At 35.5% G+C, this 17,479-nt stretch overlaps 1 protein-coding gene across 2 annotated transcripts in view; it reads left to right on the forward strand.

Annotated features, from left to right (window-relative positions):
* Positions 1-17,479, forward strand: part of LOC119776201 — a 101,038-nt gene that overhangs the window by 28,102 nt on the left and 55,457 nt on the right. For both annotated transcript variants that reach the window (XM_038274487.1, XM_038274488.1), the window contains exon 6: positions 10,290-10,375. In XM_038274487.1, the coding sequence (XP_038130415.1) occupies positions 10,290-10,375 (86 nt within the window). The remainder of the gene's footprint in view (positions 1-10,289; positions 10,376-17,479) is intronic.

Raw genomic sequence — 17,479 nt, forward strand, 5'->3', positions numbered from 1 at the left:
ACCATCCCCTCTCCTTAAGGTTGGTTTTTCTGGGTTTTTTTTTTCTTTTTTAACATACGTAAATGGCTTCCTTCACACCTCTTTCAAACCACCTGTCTTCTCTGTCCAAAATGTGAACATTCTGGTCCTCCAACGAACAAAGTCCAGAGGTTTGTTTTTTAACTTTAACATTTTTGGAATGACTATGACCTGAATGACTGAGAATCCCCACCAGCAGTGTTTTTGAGTATTCAGGTGTAGAAAATCTGGAGGAGTTGGACTGCCTGTGCAACATCTGTAGGGTCCAGGTAGCGCCTCATACTAACAGTAGTGACAGTGACCCGAGCCAAATGCAAAACTGGTGAAAATGAGTCAGAAAAGATAAGGAGGGGAAAAAATGTCAGTGGCCTGCACCTGTAAAACCATTCCTGTTTTGATGGTCGTCTCGTTGCCCCTCTAGTGCACCTGTTGTTAATTTCATTAACACCAAAGCAGCTGAAACTGATTAACAACCCCCTCTACTACTTACCTGACCAAATCAATATCCCAGAAGTTTAATTAACTTAATGGTATACTCTGATTACAAAGTGTTCCTTTAATTTTTTTAATATTTTGTATACCATTTCTCTCTCTAAAAAGAAGAAAATACATTCTAAACTTTAAATGTTTAAAATTACACCTGACAGAAGCAGTTTTAATTCCCTTTACAGGGAAGTGCTATAGTCATCTGTACCTATTATGCAGCGACTTTTAGAATCAGAATCAGAATCAAGTTTATTGCCAAGTAGGTTTGCACTTACAAGGAATTTGACTTGGTGTGGTGTTGTTGGTGCAGAGAAAAAACAAAAACAAAATAACAAAATAAGATAGAATATATATAAATATATATATAAATATATATATATATATATATATATATATATATATATATATATATATATATATATATATATATATATATATATATATATATATATATATATATATATATATATACACGGAAGCTATATACAAACAGTAGACTGTGCGTTAATGTAACGCAGAAATCCTGAATGGGGGAGAGAAACATTGTTCAGTGTCACGGGCGGGTCTTGGCCTTGTTGATAAGGCCGATAGCAGATGGGAAAAAACTGTTTTTGTGACGGGAGGTTCTGGTCCTGATGGACCGCAGCCTCCTGCCAGAGGGTAGTGACTGAAATAGTTTGTGACTGGGGTGCGAGGGATCAGCCACAATCTTCCCTGCACGCCTCAGAGTCCTGGAGGCGTGCAGCTCATGGAGAGATGGGAGGTTGCAGCCAATCACCTTCTCTGCAGACCGGATCACACGCTGCAGTCTGCTCTACCGGTTACAAACCTCATTGTAAAAAGAGCAGATCCGACTGATTTACATATCACCATGTTTTAGTCAAAATGACTCCTTCGGAGAAACTACCGCCTTTACTTTTATCTGACTTGCATTTGCATAAACTGTTCTGCTGGTGTTCTAATGCAGATAATGCTCACGGTCTGCAATGATGAAATGCAAAAGCAAAAGTTTGAGTTCATTTTATTCTTTTATATTTGACCTTTTTTTTTATTTGCTGTGGATATTGACCATAAACTTGAATCAAGTTTCTGGACTTAATATTTTACATCACAAACAGACCAAGACAAAACTCTAAGCTAAAGCAAATTAAATAATATTATTTTGACCAGACAGCTTTGTAAACTTAAAATGATTTATTTCACATGTAACATATATATATATATATATATATATATAAAAATAAAATAAATAAATAACTAGTTGAAAGGCTTCCTCATGTGTCCGTTAGGCCAAATTCTTTGTTAAATGCTAAAGTAATTTATGCATATGGCATGATGGGTTTTAAGAAGTGGGCTTTCTATCCTTACAAGGATATTTAAAATCAATTAAAATCCCCTTTGAGCAGCAACATTTCATAACTTATCAGTGATTAAGTGTTGGATATTGCCGGAAATAAATGGGTTCATCTTAGTTATAAACTTTGAATGGGGTATTTTGTTTGGGGAAATTGAAATTATGAAAAAACATATAAGTAATGATCTGGACTTTACTTCACATTCATAAATCATCTTAAGCATTTAGAACTGAGATGAAATGAATAATCCTAAATTTCAAAATAAAACTAATCAAAACAAATATTACCAATAAATAAGATTAGTTAAACTGAATCTATACACGATATTGTCTAATACATTTGTGCACTTTATTGGCATCTTATTCTTAGATATACAGAGACCCATTTGCTGATGAACCCCTGTCCCAGCAACAACAGCCTGATTCTGTAAACATCCTCCCGAGGGTTTAATGGTGTATTTACAGTTAAATGACAAAAACAGAACTGTTACATACCAAATACTTTCTCTAAGGTTCAGGTCTGGACTCAGCTTAGGTTATTCCACATCAAACTTTATACACATGCAACCACAGAATTGTTGATTTATTGGTTTGACTCAATAGTTTTGACCATCAAGTGTATGATTTATTGAAAATATATGCTTTGGTTGGATAAGTTGTTTACTTTAGAGATGCCGCTATTACTGTACTTTATCAGAGGCAAAAAGCTGTTTTAGGCTCCAACCAACTCAACTAACTAGACCACGTCCTCTTAGTTGGTATCTATGAACTTTTTTCTGTGAATAGTCACTCCTCTTTCCTACGTCACTGAAGCAGACACTCCTCTGATTCGGGTAGCAGAAGTTTTCCTCCTTTTTCTGAATATCAGCTCTACCAAAAAAAAAAAAACAACAGAAATTGAGAGTTTGAAATACTTTTAATGAATTTAAACAAAACTGAACACTTTAAAATGTTAATCAGCTTAATACTATGGATTCAAATACAACTGACTTAAAGCATTATTTGAGTTGGTATGCATTAAGAACAGCTGTATTGAAATTATGTTCAAATTTAGGTCAAGTATATTATTTCCTGATTGGTGTTCAGATCTTAGAGATTGTTGCATCAGAAATATTATGAGGACTTTGGCCAGGAGAGAAAAATGTGAGAAAAATATTTTTATTATTTATTGTTTGTCTCTAAGATACTGAAAGGTGCTTAAGAGCAGAGCAGGTTAAAAAGGGCTCCAATCAGCTATGGATAATCCAGGTCCAGAAAATTAATTCCCGCCTTGTTTTCCTTTATCCTGTTCAGCAGGTTATTATCCCCTCAGGTGATTATTCTGTGTTGTTGAGCTGGAAATGCAAATGCTTGGAAATGATCTCTTTACGTGCGTTTTACTCTCTGGACCTGAATTGTCCTCCTCAGGCTCTAAGCAGTTGGAAAAGATTAGGTGCTTGAAAAAGTTTGATAATTTGATATCATAAACGATCATCTAGTTTTGACATTTAAAAAGTAACGAATAAAATACATGGAGTAAAGGAAATGTTCTATTCCTTTTTTAAATGCTAATTGTCCACGAGTCTTAATTTTCATTCATGACTTAAATGAATCACACGAGACTCCGTGGTTTTACAACAGCGCCCTCTGCTGTTTGAACGGAGTTATCAAAACCAACATCACCTGCATCAGAAAAATCGGTATATTTGTAAAAATATTTAAGTTCACAAGGATATAAAACAAGGCATTAAAAACTCATTGATACATTTTACATAAACACTGAGACATTACACATAGAAGAAGCAGCGACCTCTGCTGTTTGTATAATGAAAGACAGGCTTTTAAAACCGTGTTTCCTCATCTTTGGGAATGAATTAATCGTCAACACAGATACTTGGTGATTTAAAATAGCCAAAAAGTGCAACAATGTTTTTTTTTTAATTAACCTTTTGATTTTCTTTATTATTCAGTAAGTGAACGATAAAAATGAAACCTAAAAAAATAAAAACATACTATGTTAAAAATGGTCAGAAAAACTCTAGACTTTCAAAATACAGAAAAAAATGCAAGCATGCAAAAAAAAAAGTCCAATCAACTGTAGTAAAGTGGATGGCATTCTGCCTCCTTTGTTGAACAGATAGATATTTTAAGAACAGGTCCTAATGAACAACTTAAAACATTACATTTTCTCTTAAATATATTTGGTCATTTAAAAACAAATATCTCTAGTCCAAAGGATAATTTTCCTTTTAATTAAGGAGCTGGCTTTCCTTTTAATTAAGGAGCTGAGGAACAGCTTGTGCCAAAAAGGAGCACTGAGGAGCAGACATCCATCCTAATCAACAAACAAAGCAATAAATCACCAGTATCAGCAGCAGCCCCTGACATAGAGAGCGGTCTGAAAGGCAAGAAATCTTTGTAAAAAAAAAAAACTAGGCTTGTATGTAAGATATATCTTCCTGTATGTTCATATTTAAAAAATAAAATAAAATTAAGAAAGGAACACTTTGTGTTTTCATTTGTTTTGTGTTTGTCTCAATCTATATCTGTATAGATCTACTGTTCTGTCTGTATAAATATATGTCTGCATGATTCTACTTTGACTGATTTCAAAAATAAAATACTAATAGTAAACTGGCTGCTGAGTAGTCACCACCAGGTGAAAAAAAAATCCACAATAATATTTCAATTTTCTTAAACTCCTGCTTTGTGTGTCTAAGAAAAATAATACATTAAATTAAAGTCTCTGCATTTGGCTGAAAACTAATGCAGCTTATAATGATAAATATTTACGTCACACCAAAATCCAAAAAGAAAATATCTCAAGTTCTTTACTAAAGACTTAAGCTGTAAAAGCCAGTAAAACCTTCAATCATGTCTGGAGATTTATTTAATTCTCTTTAATGATTTGGTGATTTCTGCTCATCCTGTTACAAAGGAAGATGACTGCATTATTTGGTGAGCTGCATGTCGGGCAGAACTTTCCTGTCTGATGTTATGTGCTTTTGATCTTCATAAAACTAAGATATTTGTATTATATTTTACATGCACGTCATCATTGATCTAACAATTATGGAATTTCAGATATTTGTTTACAGCTCTCTCAGCCATATTTTATGGAGGACCGTTCCTGCCATAATTAAAAATAAATACAGAAATAAATGAATGCTCCAAAAATAAATAAGCATACAATTAGTTGCCCCCCAAAAATACAATAAACAAATAAATGTAGATAGAAATTAAATTATACAGTCAGACATAAATGTATATATCTTTTAAATAGCTTATTTGTTTTTTTCTCCTTTGTAATTATTACCCTATTTATTTAATGTCCGTTATAATCTTAAACTTTATTTATTTATTTATTACTTATTTCTTTAAGTATTTATTCATGTGCATGTTATAATATTCTTATCTGGTTTATTCTGTCTTTGTATTTTTTTAACCTATTTATTTCTTCCATGCTATTTATTTCTGCCTGTCGTTTTTACATTTCTGTATGCATTTCTGCCTCATTATGCAAATGAGGATGGGTGTGTCTTAGAAGGTAATCTTCTGCATTAGTTAGCAGCCACAGTCACAACTAGCATGGCTGCCTCAGAGGCATTTAGCCTCTGTATGTATTTTTTCTTTATATTTTCATTTTGCCTGGCCCTAAACTCCGTCGAACAAAACTGTTCCCCCTTGTAATTTTTTGCCTATCACCAGCTAGAAAGACTGATGTTGGGGAAAAAACACTGTTTATTAAGGATAGTAAAACATACAGAAATTATAGGTCAATATCACACACAAATAGATTAAATTACAAAATTTGGCATAGGATACAGTACTACTGCTACTGTGTATAGCCTGTAATATGTACATATACACTCCATTTACTATTTAATTTTTATTACAAGAATATGGTTGACTACAATTTTCAATGAGATGAAAACATTTAGACAGTGAAACAAGAGATTTTTTAAGGAACGTGTTGAAACGAACAAGGAGGTGTTGGCTTTCAGAAAAAGGAGGAGACACTGCTGTCAGCATTCTGTTTTGAAGCAAATGCTCGCGCTTTCTGTTTTTTTTATCAATATCACTGGCGATATACTGCTATAACATGTCATAAACATAACACATCTCAAGTTTCACGTTTAGTAGGTTTGAATTAAGGCAGAATAAACTCAATCAGCTCTTTCTACTCTGTGCGCGCTCCCGGCGAGGGGAAACAAATTCTTGCAGGGATAAGTAACTTGGCACAACACCAGCAGGATGACAACAGGAAAATGTCAGAGTTTTGCTCTTTGTATGGCTGTACAGTACAAACCTGGAAATTTAAAAAAAGTTTTCTGTCAGGATTTTGCTTGGAGATTCACGGGATTCTGCTGCCATTAGGCTGCCACGTGACTGGGAGCAGCTATTTTGAATGGCTGCTACTTTATCTAGGAATTTCTGAATACAGCTTGTAAAACAGCCTTCTGGGCATCAAATAGAAATATACGGCCTGCAAACCTAATCCAAAAAAAGAACAAAAAACTTAATAAAATGACCGTAGTGTTCCACAGTGAGAGGACAATAATTAATAATCAATTAAAAAATATAGTTTGTTTGGGAAATCCTTTTGTCATCTCTGAAACCCTTCCTTAAAGCTTGCATTCACCATAAATTAAGACTGTTAATTAAATAAATACGGAACCTAATTCATTAAGAACATTTTCCCAAATCCCACTCAAAACTTGATACATATCAATCCAATGCTTTGTGTTAAAAACACAGGCACACCTTTTTGGAAATCATTTGTAATCATTGTGCCTAATTAGCATTAAGATAGGCCACGCCTGAGGTGGATGGATTATCTCTGAAAAAGAGTGAAACTGTCTAACACAGTTTCAGAAATTATTTCAACAATTCACCTTTTGTCTCCATATAAAATTATTATATTATATTGTTAATCATTATAATATATTATTTATATAATTATTCGTGGATCTTTGGGTTCAGATTATTAAAAGAGAAAAGTGTTCCTTTAGAGGTGAAATAGAAAGGAGTGTGTCTACAGCAGTTTTATCCTGTGTGATGGTAGATTATCCTTTCTTTTCTCTATGTGACTGGTCTAAATCACGCTAATAATGCTCCGAGTAATAAAAATTGAGAGGATGTCAGTGAAGTCAAGCATCCTCTCACAGGATTAGTTGGATTTAATATACTAAAGCTGCAACGGCTTGTTTTCTCTGTTGTAAAGCTGATTCAAAGCATTGTTGTTTTTTTTTTATGAAATATTTTATTTCATAAAAAACAACCCCTAGCTGGTTGCAAAGTTTAGAATAGCCACAGCTCCAGACGGATTGCCATATGGTTATGGTCCAGGCTCCAGAACAACAAGAGCGGCGATGGATAACAGTCAGTTAGTAGGAGTCAGGTGGAGACCCACAGCTCGAACCCCTTCAGCCTGGAGCCATGAGCCGAACCGGATAGAAACCACATCCAAGGGCAATGCTTCCCACCTGGACAGCAGAAAGGACCCGATGCTTGGACCTTAGTGACTTATTTTATGCTATTAACAACTAAATGCTGGACATTTTTTCAGTTTTGATGTACTTTATTTTGTACATACTGTCAAATTAGAAAGTATAAGTATGTCCTCTACTTGAACTTTAACATTTTATTCAGTATAACAGCTGAGAACAATATTTTCTTCAAATCTTAAATTACAGTAACAATTTAAAAAAAAAAAGATTTCAAGCAGACTCTTGAGATGCAAGAAGGAGCAAAGCAGGTATATTTTTTATGCCTTGGAAGAAACAACCAAATGTTTACAGCTCTCTGAACATACACAGGAATTGACATGGATGTGATTTTATAACACTAACTTAGAGCTTGTGTTACAACTAATGTTTCTACCAAAAACAAATATATACATTTATTTTAAGAACATTGTTAATGGTTTCCAATAGCCAGAATATCATAAATGGTTTATATCACTCACATTTAATTTGGTAAAGATTGCAGTAAAGCTAATTTCAAGTGGACTTTTATTGTTTGCACTGGTAAACCCTTTTCACATGCAACAACAACATGCAGTATTATTCCTTTTTCATTATTATAGTCAGACCTGTGTAGTTCAACTAGTTTCAGCTTAAAGTTTTACATATATCTGCAATAAAATTACTAATTTTATTTTAAGACAACAACCAGCAAAATGTTAGTGTTAAAAGACAGAGACTGGATTAAAAATCCAGTCTCTTCTTCTTTCATTGGGTGTTGCAACAATCAGGTCTGGATATCAGGGCTTCTGAGGAGCCAGAAGTCTGAGAAGGCAGACTGTTGGTAAATAAATCAGGTGTGGCATTATTACAATATTCGCCTGTAATGTAATAAATAGTATGCTGAAGAGAAGGAAATGAAGAACCAGTTACATGAACCAGGAGTAGACAATAACACTTGAAGCAATAATTAAATGTAAGCTTTTTGCATCATATTTTCTTATTTTATTTGAAAGTCATCTGGGATTTTCAAAAGTAATCCACTTAGATTTTGGATAATGGATTATTTCAAATCCTGAAAATTGGCTTTTCAAAAGAAAAACAAAAATGGCTTAAACTTGGATTAGATCAGGTAATCCAATCCTGGTTCTGATTTAGATCAAACTTTGGGTTTTTCAGAATTTTGTAATACGATTGGAAAACATTTCATAAAGAAAATACATTAAAAAAAATGGATTATAATCAACTCATAAGAAATGTGGATTCAACATCAATTTTAGGCCCAGAATTTTATCAAATATTAATATTTAATCTAAAGCACTTTAGTTCAATCATGCAGTGCTATATATTAAACCATATTTCTCTGTAACGTTTTATTTTCATTTATTTTTTCAACAATCACGCTAATGTTACCCTGTTCAGCTTTTGACCATAGGTCTACTGCTAAATATACGGTTTCGTCAGAAAATGTTCCCCTATTTCAATCAGTGATCATTTTAAAACAAAGCTGAATATAGAGCAGATGCATAATACTGCCATCTACTGGTTGATGTGCAGCACAGCAGTTATCCTGTTGCAGATAATCTGGATTTGGTGATCTCCCAAAGTGAGAATCTGGATCAGTTTGATCCAATTTCACATTCCTCCTAAACCAGCTCCAAACAGAGATGGATTACATGATCCTTGGTACCAAAGGAAAGGATGAGCAAATCCGCATCAATTTCATGGGATTAAAACATCTCAAAATCCATGGCCATTAAAAATTGGGGAACTGTTGTGTGTTTTTCTGCAGCTTTTTCAGACAGCTTTCAATCATAGCTTCCTGTGCTTGTTTATTTGCACATGTACAATTTACAGCAGCAGATTCCCACTTAAAACATGCAATGGAAATGTCCCCTTTATCCCATCCCCCAAACTATGTCCGACAAAGTAAAATATTTTTTTCAGTTAATATCAATTACACTCATTCATTAGATGTAATTTCTCCGGATATCCTGCGGATAAACCTATTTTTACCCGAGAGAAAAATGGGTTTATCCTGTTTTTCTCTCGGGTAAAACCTCTTCTTGGGTACATCGCAATTGGAGAATGCCGCTCCAACACTTCATGTGCACCTGTATAACAGAATGTACAGTAGAAACAATGGTGGAAAAATGTCCACAGCGTGTACCAACTGCTTGTTTTCAAAATAATAGTGAAGGTATGAGGTACACCTTTTAGTTTTGCATATCATATTTATTAATTAATTATTTTTTTTAAAATCAGTTTTAGTGATGAGGGTAAATATTCACACTCTAACTTTTTAGCTTTTCGCCTTTGAAAGCTAGGCCTGGACTTTTATTTTGAAAACAGGAAGTTGGTACAAGTAGCAGCTATTTTCACATACCGTTTTTTTTAAATGTAAACTCTGGAATACGGATGCACTTGAAATGTTGGAACGGCTTTCTCTTGTAGCGAAGAAGAGGTTTTACCGGAACAAGAAAGCTGTTTATCTTAACGTTTTGCATTTATATCAATTAAAAAAAAATGTGTATCCCTACTTTTTCCACTCATTTCTGCCTTGGATGTGAATAAACCTAGTTTTAAGTTTAAGGTCAAGACATAAAACAGTTCCATCTTTTTGTCAGTTGAGTAGAAATTAAAATGATTCCACAAGTTTTGTTTTTTTGTTTTTTAATGAACAAAGTAGCAAAACATGGTCCGTACAAAAAAAAAGAAAAGAAAAATAGGTTTTTGCGGCGGAGGAAAAATGAGGCTAGACAAACCGTTCAGATAAAAACAAAGCAGAGAGCCATAGTAAAATAGTAATATCCACAATCAACCCTGCATGTTGTAGATATGTCCTGTCCTTTGATTTCAAATATAAATTATTAACTTTTACAGACTGTAAGTATAGTATATGGGCTATTTTTATTGTTTTATTTCTAAACGTATGCCTCCAATGGTTATTCAGCACAGTTTCTTCCTTTCTCCACCCCTTTCTTCAGTAATGACTTCAACTCGCCACGATGCCACATGGAGCAACTTTGTGTAATTTTCTTAATTTTAAACTGTGGAGCATCACAGCTGAAAGGTGAGAATATTCACTGTTTATGCTTTTTTATGCAGGAAGTTGGATGTTTTATCCCTGCCAATGCTCAGTCTTCTATTTATGATTTATCATTTCATTATTATTTTTTTCTGTCTAGTCCAATCTGATTTAAGAAAATTAATCAAAATCGTTATTTAAATACAATAAGATGCTCTGAGGTGTGAATTTCTTGCAGAATCTTTGTTGAATAATAAAACCGTCTGTTCAGTCTAGACAAAGCTGGCACAGTTCCAACCATGCTCTCAGTTTTACTATGAACTCTTCCCATTCAGAAATGTACTTAAGTTACTTAAATAGATGTTCTTGTTATGGTAGTTTTATTGCATCTACTTGAATCATATCTGAATATCAGTGCAGTTTTAGTTCCATGAGCTGAATTGTTCTGTTGATGTTTTCTATCAGTTAGATCTAAAAAGGCGGGATGGTAAAGTGTAATAATTTCAGGGCAATATGCAGGGCCCAATAAATACTGAGGTCAGCAGTCAGTCATTTCTAGGTGGCATGCTACCCAGAAAATGTTTTTAATTCCATTATTTAAATCTGGACTTTTTCAGAGTCTTAAGCAGCAAAAGCATCATCTTTATGACTTTTAATAGCCCGGGCTGTGCATTTATCTGTCCCTTTCCCCCTGCCAGACATTTCAGACATTATAAACTTGATTTTTCTTTTGAAGCTTCTATCTAAGCGAATAGAAATGTGTCACAAAAGGCATTCCAGTATAACTGAAATAAGTTGCTTCATATTTACTTAAGTATTTAAAGTAGATGACCAAGAGCTATTACATTATTATGTTCATGATGTTTCCTGATCTGTTCATGCTTGTTATGGGAAGCAGGCTTTTTAAAATATTTCTTTTATTATCATCTGCAGCATTTGATAGAAAATAAAGGGAGGAGATAATTGGATTAGAGTGATGGACAAAAGACTGATATAAAATATGAAGGGCAGGAGCATTGGAACCACTGTGTTAGATTAATGTAGATTTTAAGTTTTGGGCAAACAGTGAAGTTCGTTAAACTGTCAAATCTAACTGGAGGAACTGGGAGAACCAGATTTAAGGAAAATAATACAGACTGTTCCTGGAAAACAGGCTTTACAGGAAAATAACTAAAACAGATTTTAAAAAGAAAACAGGAGGGTATCAACCTCTGATATGTTAAAGCAGACCAAATATGGTGGTTGGGAATACAACCTGCTAATCTTTGCATCCTTTAAAGCTACCTCATTGCTAGCTGCAATGATAAGAACATCTAGCCATACCAGTAACATCATTTTTTCACTATTTTTCTTTTTAGGATACAAACACTGATCGCTTGGATATTGATTGTAGTAATTTTCACTCAAATATGCAGTGAAGCATTACAGTTTCTCCCAGACCATTTTAAACCATACAGACACCTTTTGAGTTCATATGACTGTATTTTAACCACCTATCTTAAAACCTTCAGGCAGAATTATTTGCATTTTCATCAGTGGTTTCTATGTAAATATCTGGTCTTAACATCCATTTAGTTTTTGCTATGCTGCTTTTATCACTGCTCTCATGCTTGTGATGTCTCCCATTGTGAAAGTGCCTCTTCATTGTCGGTTACTTATTGAAATGGTTGCTTCATCGTCTGCTCTGTATTTTTCACATACCATTCAGCTAAAGCCTCCATTTGTTTAGCTGAACTTCCTTATATCTCCATACTTTTTAAAGATATTTTGAAGCTTTTCTAGATCCTCCTAAATCCAGTAGCACAAAATCTTATGCAAGGTCTGCAATTTCTGCTATACTTTACATTCCTCATCTAAACAGTTGGTAAATAATACAGAAGGGAAGAAAATAAGTATTTGAACAGCCTGTAATTTTGAAAGTTCTTCCACTTACAAATCATGAAGGAGCCTGACATTTTCAATTGAGGTGCAATCGAAAATGCCACTGTGAGAGACGTAGTCCAATATAAAAAATATCCAAAAATGCATGATTTTTTAAAACTTTTTATTTGCATGATACAGCTGCAAAGAAGCATTTGAACACCTGAGAAAATCACTGATAAACAAAGAGTTTGAGCTCCCTCCAAAGATTATCTATTGAGTTTAGGTCTGAAGACTGGCTAGTTCACGTAAGAACCTTGATATTCTTCTTCCAGAGCCACTCCTTGGTTATCCTGGCTGTGTGCTTTGGGTCATTGTCATGTTGGAAGACCCAGCCTCGACCCATCTTCAATGCTCTGACTGAGGGAAGGAGGTTGTTCCTTATAATCTCGCAATACATGCTGCTGGTCATCCTCTCCTTGATAAAATGCAGTCATCCCATTGGAAGTGTGGAAAACACCCACAAAGCATGATGCTACCACCCCCATGCTTTACAGTAGGGATGGTGTTTTTTGGGATAGTACTCACCATTCTTCCTCCTCCAAACATGACTTGTAAAATTAAGACCACAAAGTTTTATTTTGATCTCATCTGACTTTCGCCCATGATTCCTCTGGGTCATCCAAATGGTCATGGGTAAACTTAAGACGGACCTGGACATGAGCTGATTAAATTAGGAGAAACTTCTGTGCCATGGATGATTTTCAACCATTAAGTCTTAGTGTATTACCAACAGTAACCTTAGAAACGGTGGTCCCAGCTCATTTCAGGTCATGGACCAGCTCCTACTGATCCTAGGATCACTGAGACCCCACGAGGTGAGATCTTGCATGGAGTCGCCGTCCGAGGGAGATTGACAATAATGTTCAGCTTCATCCTTTTTATAATAATTGCTCCAACAGTTTATCTTTTTTTTTTTACCAAGTTGTTCAGCAATTGCCCCGTACCCTTTCCAGCCTTGTGGGAGTCTACAGTCATGGCCAAAAGATTTGAGAATGATTAAAATCTTAATATTTAAAAAATGCTACTGCTTCAGTTTTTATAACGGCAATTTGCATATACTACAAAATGTTATAAAGAGTGATCACCGTAACAGCAATTAATTGCAAAGTCAATATTTGCCTATAAAATGCTTTATCCCCCAAAACATATTTCGACATCATTGCAGCCCTGCCTTAAAAGGACCAGCTAACATCATTTCAGTGATTGCTCCATCAACGCAGGTGTGGTTGGTGATGACAGGGCTGGAGATCAATCTGTCATGATTAAGTAAGAATGACACCACTGGACACTTTAAAAAAAAGGCTGGTGCTTGGCATCATTGCTTCTCTTCTGTTAACCATGGTTATCTGTAAAGAAACATGTGCAGTCATCATTGCACTGCAGAAAAATGGCCTAACAGGAAAGGGAATCGCAGCTAGAAAGATCGCACCTCAGTCAACAATCTATTGCATCATCAAGAACTTGAAGGAGAGAGGTTCCATTGTTGCCAAAAAGGCTCCAGGTCGCCCAAGAAAGACCAGTAAGCGCTGGGACGTCTCTTAAAAGTGTTTCAGCTGCGGGATGGGGCTACCAGCAGTGCAGAGCTTGCTCAGGAATGGCAGCAGGCAGGTGTGAGTGCATCTGCACGCACTGTGAGGCGGAGACTCTTGGAGCAAGGCCTGGTCTCAAGGAGGGCAGCAAAGAAGCCACTTCTCTCCAGGAAAAACATCAGGGACATACTGATATTCTGCAAAAGGTACAGGGAGTGGACTGCTGAGGACTGGGGTAAAGTCATTTTCTCTGATGAATCCCCTTTCCGATTGTTTGGGACATCTGGAAAACAGCTTGTCAGGAGAAGACGAGGTGAGCGCTACCACCAGTCTTGTCTCATGCCAACTGTAAAGCATCCTGAAACTGTGCGTGTGGGGTTTCTTATCAGCCAAGGGAGTCGGCTCTCTCACAGTCTTACCTAAAAACACAGCCATGAATAAAGAATGGTACCAGAATGTCCTCCGAGAGCAACTTCTCCCAACCATCCAAGAGCAGTTTGGTGATGAACAATGTCTTTTCCAGCATGATGCAGTACCTTGCCATAAAGCAAAGGTGATATCTAACTGACTCAGGGAACAAAACCTAGAGATTTTGGGTCCATGGCCTGGAAACTCCCCTGATCTTAATCCCATTGAAAACTTGTGGTCAATCATCAGGACACGGGTGGACAAAAAGTAAAACCTAGTAATTCTGACAAAATGCAAGCATTGATTGTGCAAGAATGGACTGCTATCAGTCAGGATTTGGTCCAGAAGTTGATTGAAAGCATGCCAAGGAGAATTGCAGAGGTCCTGAAGAAGTGGGGTCAATACTGCAAATATTGACTTGCTGCATTAACTCATTCTGTCATTAAAAGCTTTGTTACTCATAATATGATTGCAATTGTATTTCTGTATGTGATGACATCATCTGACATACACACATGAAAACCAGAGGCCAACAGATTATGTGCTAAAATAAAATATTTGTCTCATTCTCAATACTTTTGGCCATGACTGTACAATTCTGTCTCTGGTGTCTTTGGACAGCTCTTTGGTCTTAGCCATGTATGTGGCTGTTGTCATACTGATTCTGCCGGATGGACAGTTGTCTTTCTGCAGATAAAAATCTCAACCAGGTTCATCTAATTTAGAATAACAAGTGGATTATAGGTGGACTTCTTAGAGGTGGACTAAGGCTTTATAAACACTGCAGCCTAAAGTTGTTTTTTTTTACACATATGTAACCTATAACAGATTTTTTTCATTACAGTCTGAACAACGTAGATCCAGTTTTTTTTTTCAAATGCAACCTAGACGACTTAGCTAGGTGCTCCTAAATCAGATACGTATCAGAATTATTTTCAAATGCGACCTGTGTCTGAACGGCCAGTTTGCATTCATCCAACCTGAACATCATTAATATTCAACAAAGCTAACTGTTCTGTATCTTGCAAAGCAGAAGCCGCAATGAAAACAACCATGGCAGACAGCAATACGGAGAGTTTTGATCTTCTTGAAAGGTTTACTTTCTTAATGCGCTAACTCCGCTTGGAAAAATAAATGAACGTTTTCTGGATGCACTCCTGCAGTACCATCCATGTTTACTTGCATAAACACAGAGCAGGCTCGCTATTTGTGACGTCATTGCGTGCTGCATTGCGCATGCTTGACAATTAGGCTGTTTTAATACAGTTCACACAGTAGATCACATACAAGTTGCACATATTTAGAAATGTGAACGGCCCCTAAAACAATCAGATTTCACAAAGAAGAATCAGAATTGAGCATTAATGCCTGCAGTCTGAATGTACCCTAACAGATCTTTGAGAGCCAGTAATTTTGCTGATTGGCAGGTGCTGAAATATTTCTAGCAGAAATATAACAGATATACAAATACGTATATTCCTCAGTACAATTAGTTTATATCAAGGTCACCTAATTTGGCTAGCACATGACATTTTCTCATGCCTGACAGGAAGGGCAGTGGCATTTATTAATGCTAATACATACCAAAAAAGAGTATTTTTAAAATGTGTTCATTACTTTTAAGTTAAATATAAGTTTTTTTAGGTTGCAAGGACATGTTCATATCCTTGCTTCTTACCGTACTGTAATTGTGTAACCTCATTGTCGATCAAAATGTGTTTCAGGTGTTTGTACCAAAAAATTTTTTTTACCTTACCATAGTGTATGTGTGAATATAAAATGATTTCTTGTTCAAGTATTTTTTATCTTGGTAAAATAAACAAGAAAGGAACTGCCCCTTAGTAACAAAGATAGACACTGTGAGGAAACAGAGGCTTACTTCAAGGTGTGCTATTTTACACTTCTAGCAGCTGTCTGTTCTCTTCCGTTAAAGCCTGCTTCTAAGGTATGTTGACTAAATAAAATATTTGTTTTAACTTAAACTAAATGAGAACATTCAGGTGTTCCGGTCAGAGGTTGGTATAAAGTCAAGAGATCACAGACCGCCTGAGTGTTGTTGTTGACCATGTCCAGGTATTTTAATCTGTTTGATTAAATGATATTGACAGAATATCATTCTGTCAGGGTTTTCTATGGAAATAATAGATCTTGGACTGATTATTTAGAATCATTATGATTCTTTATCTTAATGTTCTTTATTGGTTTCTGTTGCCAAGATCTAAATCCCATAGAGCGCCTTTGTGCTCTATAGGCACAAAGGCGTGGAGAGAGATCCTCAGTATTAGCCAGAATCTCTGAGGATATGTTCTGACTTCGTTTTGAAACTATAATTGTTGTGCAATAATCATATATTTTTTTGCCAGCAGGTTTCAACATTTTTAGTTAATGTAGGTATTTATAAACCATAGTTCATTAAGAAAATGTTTTAGTGGAGTAATAATGATGAGAGCCTGCTCTCTTCGCTGCTCTTTGTAAAAACTGTGTAGTTTAAACGCTTTTCTATATCTTTATTTTTCATAGGCAGATAGCTCTGCAAAAGCTTTAACTGCTTGCAAATAGTGTTTGTTTCCCAGACAACCCATATATTAGCTTCTTTAATTGGTTGTTGCATCGCGTCAAGCTGTAAAAGTTCAGGTTTCTGAATTCCAGCATTAGACGCTGAATGTTCAGATGCTCTGATACTCCGAAAGCTTGAGTGCAAAAGGAGAATGAGACTCTCCTTTGTAATTTAAGCTAGGGTCCATAAGGGTAAACACATCATTTCAGTACATTAGTCACACGCTCATTGAAATACCTTCAGTGTCAAAGTGGAGGAATGGTGGCCACCTATTTTAACTAAGGCTTCAGTTTCCAGACTTGTTCAGGCAGATCTCTGCTATGTTTCAACCACAGCATTGCATCATTTTTTCATCAGAATTGCAGTAGTTTACTTCGTTTTAGCAAATATTTCTATTCCTGTCTAATAGTGTGGAATCAATGATGTGCTTTATAACCTTTAATGTCAGATTTTAATATGTTCTAGAATCTGCTTTAAGACCAAATCAGTGTCATTTTGTCTGATATGTTATTTCAACTTTTTTTATTGGCAACATTCAACAAGGATTCTATATGAAGTTGATGGACTGATCACATCTCAAGGCCTTATTAGAGGCTTAGGAAAGGATTTAATTTATGAAAGGGCAAAGAAAACAATGAAAGTCAACCAGAAGATGTTGGGTATAACTCAACTGTTGTGAGTTTTTTGTCAAAGTATACAGAGAGGAAATGAAAGTACTCCGATAGAATGCTA

Source organism: Cyprinodon tularosa, unplaced genomic scaffold (genome assembly GCF_016077235.1).
Source record: "Cyprinodon tularosa strain WSP-4 unplaced genomic scaffold, ASM1607723v1 ctg919, whole genome shotgun sequence".
In the NCBI taxonomy this organism is placed as follows: domain Eukaryota; kingdom Metazoa; phylum Chordata; class Actinopteri; order Cyprinodontiformes; family Cyprinodontidae; genus Cyprinodon; species Cyprinodon tularosa.